The 6,809-nt window shown below is 46.0% G+C and overlaps 1 protein-coding gene across 1 annotated transcript; it reads right to left on the bottom strand.

The window, feature by feature from the left end:
• Positions 1-2,486: 2,486 nt before the first annotated feature.
• Positions 2,487-6,064, bottom strand: BRIX1 (BRX1, biogenesis of ribosomes, homolog (S. cerevisiae); the record flags this gene model as incomplete). The annotated part of the gene is made up of 9 exons (XM_010145364.1): positions 2,487-2,756; positions 3,038-3,166; positions 3,702-3,803; positions 4,102-4,152; positions 4,249-4,322; positions 4,428-4,477; positions 4,831-4,901; positions 5,518-5,561; positions 5,953-6,064. Coding segments are annotated over 9 exons (903 nt in total), but the record flags the coding sequence as incomplete, so codon positions are not given.
• Positions 6,065-6,809: the final 745 nt, after the last annotated feature.

Below are 6,809 nucleotides of genomic sequence, written 5' to 3'. Positions count from 1 at the left end.
TCGGCGGTGCAGCCAGCGCAGCTCCCGTGTCAGGTTTTGAGTGTTAACCTTTCCTTCTTATCTGGCACCTTCCTCTCAGAGATCTCAGGTTTGGCCCAAGCCACCCTAGAGATGTGACAGTTGTCACTGCATGAACTCAGCGTTGGGTGAGATGAGATCTGGGGCTCCGAGTCGATGGTGAGTTGAGTCAGCCACGCTCCCTGGCAGCCAGAAGGGCCAGCTGTGCCCTGGGGTGCATCGAGCACAGCAGGGCCAGCCGGTCGAGGGAGGGGACTGTCCCACTCTGCACTGCACTGGCATTTTGGGTGCCTCAGTGTAAGGACATCAAATTGCTAGCGTGTGTCATAAGAAGGGCAACAAAGATGGTGAAAGGCCTCAAGGGTGAGACTTCCGAGGAGCGGCTGATGTCCCTTGGCTTGTTCGGCTTGGAGAAGGGAAGGCTGTGACAAATGCCAGCTGCTCTCTATTAACCTCTCTCCCTTTCCAAAAGGGAAAAAAGAGGGAATAAGGGTGAGAGGCTTATGAAATAGAAAACTAAAACTGCCTGAATGAAAATAACATTAATATGAAATATATACAAATATGTACAAAACCAATACCTAACACAACCTCTCTGATGGCAATGACATCCCTGTCACCACTGATGCTGTGGGAAGACACTGGGGAAAGCTCAGACTGGACCCAGCAGTAGATGGGAACCGGATGCAGGAGCTGGATTCCAGAACTGGATTCAGGAACACACAGATTGGGGTCGAAGGCAGAATGGACAGCGTCCTCCTCAGATGCTGGCCATTGAAGAGGGGGCAATCCCAGCACAGATACAGGCTGGAGGATGATGGGATTTAGAGCAGCCCAGAGGAAAAGGACTTGGGGGAACGGGTAGATGAAGAACTGAACATGCACAAGCAATGTGCACTTGAAACCCAGGCAGCCAACTGCATCCTGGGCTGCATCAAAAGCAGCATGGCCAGCAGGTCAAGAGAGGTGACTCTGCCCCTCTGCTCCGCTCTGGTGAGACCACACCTGGAGAATGCATTCATCTCTGGGGCACCGTGTTAGACACGAACCTGCTGGAGCAAGTCCAGAGGGATGAAACACCTCTGCTGTAAAGACAAGCTGAAAGGGCTGGGGTTGTTCAGCCGGGAGAAGAGAAAGCTCCAGGAACGCCTTGTAGCAGCCTTTCACTACTTAAAGGGGACCTACAGGAAAGATGGGGAGGCGCTCTTCAGTGACAGGACAAGGGTAAGTTTCCAACTGAAGAAGGGTAGATTTAGCTTACGTGTAAAGAAGCAATTCACTGTGAGGGAAGTGAGGCACTGGAACAGGTTGCCCAGAGAAGCTGTGGGTGCCCCATGCCTGAAGTGTTGAAGACCAGGCTGGATGGGGCTTTTGAGCACCCTGGTCTGGTGGAAGGTGTCCCTGCCCATGGCAGAGGGGTTGGAACTAAGTCTTTAAGGCTCCATCCAACCAAAAACATCCTATCATTCTACTGCAGGTGTATGGTTTTGATATCGAATCATGACATACCTCTTGCCTTTAGGGAACTTGCAGTGAAGATGATACTAAGGGCTTCCTCTCATCCGACCACGTGTTACAAGGGAAAGGAAACTGACCCCCCATTCACTACAACCTTCTGTCAAGTAGTTGTAGACAGTGGTAAGGTCGCCCCCCAGACCCCTTTTCTGCAGGCTAAACAACCCCAGTTTCCTCAGCTGCTCCTCATAATACTGGTGCTTTAGACACTTCACCAGCTTCGCTGACCTTCTCTGCACACGCTCCAGCACCTCAACGTCCTTCTTGAAGTGAGAGGCCCAAAACTGGACATAGTACTCAAGGTGCGGCCTCTCCAGCACCGAGCACAGGGGGACAATCACTGCCTCACTCCTGCTGGACACACTGTTGCTGATACAAGCCAGGATGCCATTGGCCTTCTTGGCCACCTGGGCACACTGCTGGCTCATACTCAGCTGCTGAACAACACTCCCAGGTCCTTCTCTGCTGGGCAGTTTCCAACCACTCTTCCCCGAGCCTGTAGTGTTACATGGGGTTGTTGTGATCCAAGTGCCCCTGTGGAGCCTCCTGACCTGCAAGCAGATCGATACACCCAACCAGCTTGGTGTCATCTGCGAACTTGCTGAGGGTGCACTCGATCCCCTCATCTGGGTCATTGATATAGATGCTGAAGAGGACAGACCGCAACACTGAGCCCTGAGGAACACCACTGGTGACCGGCCACCAACTGGGTTGAACTCTGTTCACCACCACTCTCTGCACCCAGCCATCCAGCCAGTTTTTGATCCAGTGAAGAGTACACACATCTAAGCCATGAGCAGCCAGTTTCTCCAGGAGAATGCTGTGGGAAACAGCATGCTAATAAAAAATTGGTGCTTTGTTTACTTAAAACTGAAGTGTAATTAGTTCTGCCTGCAACACCAGCATGTACAACATTACGTCAATATTACAACTGGTTTAATTACTTGTAACATTTATGCCGATGCTTCAGTTCTGAAAAGCTTTTTTTGCTTCTTCCTCTGAATTTTGCGTAGCTTCTTTTTATCTTTAACAATTGGCTTCGACTCTGGTTTCTGGAACTGTATTTCCACTGGCTTTTCTTCAGCTGGAGTTTCAAAGACCACTTCAGTGGGATCTTCTCTAAGAAGCACCTTGCTCCCTTTTTTCTTTATCTTCTGCACTTCCTTCACTTGTTGTTTCTCTCTAAACTTTGCCGCCACTGACAATCTTACCAGCCGTCGATGCTACAAAAACAAGAGTTGGAATTACAAGAGGTTTCAAATACCAGCAACCAGAATAAACCAGTCAGTAAAGAAAGGGGTGGTAGTTTCTCTGCTTTGCTCTCAGAATCCTCCTTTCCAGTGACATGAATTTTTTGTTCATTTCATTTTCACAAAATTCCTCCGGTCAGTCAGGGTCCCAGGGGAAGGTGGATGTGATTCTCCCGCACAGAGAGACTGCAGGATCAGTTTTCAAATTAGTTGCTAAATGAAAGAGAAGACAAAGACAGAGTAAAGCTGCTTACCATATTTGGGGACTGGTAATGGGGATTTTCGTAAAGAGTCGGTCCTCCAAAGCTACCTTGGAAGATTTTGATGAGGTTCAGGACAAAACGAGGCCCAATTTCTACCAGAGATGCATCTTCTTCTATTATCTGCAGTGAAGAGTATTTCCTTCATTTCTCAAGGACTGAATCAAAGTAGATGACCCTGTAGGCACCTTGCCTACGGTGACGTAATTGAAATGCTATGGAAGCCAGTAAGCTAGGCCAGGATAAACACGGTTCTGTAGACACAGCAGTTCTTCTAGATACAAGCAGGCACTTAATAGAGCAGCAGGTATTTATGAATCCCTCCTTTAGAAAGTCAGCTCCAGCACACTGGGGTCAAAGCAGCAAGCAAGGGTAAAAGGTGAGCAAAGCTTACGCTTTGGCCAGTACTCCCCACTGGCAAGACAACCATCACAGAATCACAACTAACCACACAAGTGACCTACACAGAACTCATCCAGCTCTCGCCAGAGATCTGGGAGAAGATAAGTCACTTTAGGACACTGAAATTATCTTGTGCAAGCACAAGGTGCTGGCATATCCTGACAATAATGATTCTTCTCATTTTACTGTAATTAATGGAGGACATGAAATTACTCCACCGAGCTCCTCGTGAAGAGCTGAGAGAGAGATCACTAACCTGGTAATTCCGAAACCAGATCCGCTCGTCTGTAACGGTGAAGGTGAAAACATGGTCCACAAAGGGCTGGCTTTTGGGGTGGTACTGGGGTGTGCTAAATATCTGTAACGAAAAGCATCGTTTCTAAGTATCTGTAACCTGAGAGGCCAGATGTAAATGGCTCGTTTGTAATTCACTTTCACTTACTAAGGTCTCAACCCCAGGTGACATTTCAAAACTCAAATCTTAAGAACACGTGTCCCGGGGATTTTAAGCACATGCCCCTACTGCTTTGAAGATTTTGTTGCAAATTCAGAGGTGTTAAGACTACTACTTAACAAAACACTCTTGAGACCTTTCAGTATGTTGCCAAAACACGTTTCCAATGGAGAATAAACACGGCACAGAATTACAGACTGACCTGAATAAACAATTCTTTTAGCAGGACATAATGCGGCTCCTTGTCAAATGTCTACAAAGAAAAAAGGTAATTTTACATCCAAAGCTGAATGCAAGAGTCACGCAAAGAAAACAAAAGCCCACCCCGTGAAATAAAACCTCCACTTACTGGATCAAAAGACAAAAGGGGCCGTGAGCCCCTCAGGCAGTTTCCCGTCATCTTCAGTTCAGCAAGTGTGTGAACTAAGGTATTTGTTTAAAAAAAAAAAAAATCATTTTAGTACATTTAGGACAGAAAACACAAACAAGAATGCAAGAGTCCAAGCACAATAATGTCAGTCAAATTACCGTTCTGCACTAAGAATTTAGCCGATGGTCCCCGTGGCGTGTTTGAAAGCCTGCAGAGGACAGAAAGTGGGGAAGAGAAAAAAGAGAAGTGTTAAGAGCAGCCAGAGACAAGCTGGATTTGTACAGTATGCTCCAGCCAGTCATCTCTGCACTGAAGTAAATTTCAGTTGCTTTTGCAGCATCGAGTTCCTTTAACGTACTTCTCAACAATTCTGTAAAATACTTCTGTAAACAGTCTGCACAAGCTCGTCATGCACTGTAAACCTGCAGTATCCACAGGAGCGCAGGATTAGCACAGATTTAACCAAGCACTGCTATTTCATCCATCCTCCCTATTACATTAACAATCTTTAGAGGGAACATCCCCAGCTCTCTACAGAAACAGAAGAAAACATTTCCCTACCACATATAGAGATCCTGTTTCTTTTTGGCTTCAAAAAAGATGCACTTATTGCAGTTCTTCATTTCACACACCTACACAAGACACATCAAATTAGCCATTTACAAAATGCTGGACATTTTAAAAAACTTCCACATTCACCTCTGGAATCTTCCCTCCCCCAAAACATGCGTTCAAAAGCAAAGGTCTCCCCTTAATAAATGACATCTACTTAACCCCAAATTTAATTTGAAGCCCTTGTTGTGTTGAAAAATCTCACATCTCTACCGCCAGGAGTCATAAATTCACTAAAGCTACAAACAACCTGGCAAAGCTCCGCAGGATATAAACATACGAGGAGGAGCCATCACAGCAGAACAACCAGCCTCCTGTGACACTGTTTGGCCTGGCTGCATATTTGTTCCTTGCTTTCTTCACCTCTCAGCTGTGACACATCTCTCACCTCTACGGAATGGCACATCCTGGTTTATTTCTTCATGACAGAAGCCTATGTCTAATTAAAGGTTCCATTTTGGTTTTATTAATCAAAAGCCAACTTCCTGTTTTGACATGAGCACTTTTTGAGTACCAGTAATTTCCAGCTACCAAGTTATACTAGTAGAAGTTCCATTTAACTCAGCTGCCCTTCTCTCTTGCATGTTGAATTTCCAGAGAAAATATGAAAGAAGCTCTAGCTAAACCCTGGATTACCTCGTTAATCACAAACAGCTGGTCCTTACGGTCCATTTTCGTATCTGGAAGACAAGAACAACACTTAGAAGGCTGGAAAACCAACTCAACAGAAGAAGTTGTTTTAACAGTCAGGCCTGTTGCGAACTCTCTACTGGTTAGAAATGAAAGACCACAAGTAACTACCAAGTTGTCTCAGCCACATTGTGCAATCAATGAACACCGCAAACAGAAGCACCTGTGCACATACAGGACTGCGGCCCCAGGACTCACTCACCAGCAAAGATCAAGCCACAACAACAGTTGCTAGCTCAAAAGGGTTTGGTGTTTGCTTGTTTCAGACAGAAGTTTCATCAAAACATTCACATGCCGCATTTTTAAAGAGAACAGGTCATTACAAATTCCTTGTTCAAAACGCTAGTGCAAACGTGAGTTGGGGACAATGCCAAACCTCACCTGCTTTAGAATGAGGCATCAATGTCCTTAAGTCCTGCATTAGGTGCCTTGTTCTGAAATTAATCCCACGAGAAGAGAAAATAAGCACTCGCTCCTTGTTTTTCCATTTACCCTGTGAAAAAGACACAAAAGTTGAGCAGGCGGTTTCTAGCCTTTAAACTACCATAACACAGCAACAACAAATGTTTCAACTGTAATTACAGTGATCTCAGCAAGAACATTCGTTGTTATCTGCCCTTCTGCACGAAATCACTTAGCAAAAGGGACAAGTTCTCCGCAGAACACGGGGGTGCGAGTTTCTACATGAAGAATTGTCACCGTCCTGCGTCAGTACGTTCCTGTGAAAAGACTTTCACCCACACAAAACACGGCAGTATTAGGAAAACCACATGCACCACTTATTGGCTAAAGGCACCCCTCCTTCCCCGCAAAACGAGCTGAGCTACAGCCGCCCGAGCCCCATTTCGCTCTCCCTACAGATGCGCTTTGTCACAAGATCTCAGGCTTCAACGGGCTGCTTTTTGTTTTTCTTTTAAGCAAACGACAAGGCAACTACCAAACCTACATGAAACAGGCATAATCTACACCTATCCTCTGTATATAACAGAGCTAGCCACCTCTTTAATAAAAATATTTTCGAGATTAAAGCAATGCCTCTTATTTACATTGCCCGGAACAACGCTCTTCGCCTATTTTCATGGAAACAACCCATCATCACGTTACTTTTATTTGTGCTAGCATTAGAGAAACCAACAAACAAGCAACAATTACGAATGAGCCTCTCCATCTTCTCTTAGCAGCTGCGTTCCCCCGACACCCCGAGTCGCGGTGCCCCAGCCCCGGCAGCAGCCAAAGCA

This window comes from Buceros rhinoceros, unplaced genomic scaffold (genome assembly GCF_000710305.1).
Source record: "Buceros rhinoceros silvestris isolate BGI_N320 unplaced genomic scaffold, ASM71030v1 scaffold12931, whole genome shotgun sequence".
In the NCBI taxonomy this organism is placed as follows: domain Eukaryota; kingdom Metazoa; phylum Chordata; class Aves; order Bucerotiformes; family Bucerotidae; genus Buceros; species Buceros rhinoceros.
Note: the sequence above shows the minus strand (reverse complement) of the source record. Positions and strands in the feature narration are given on the sequence as shown.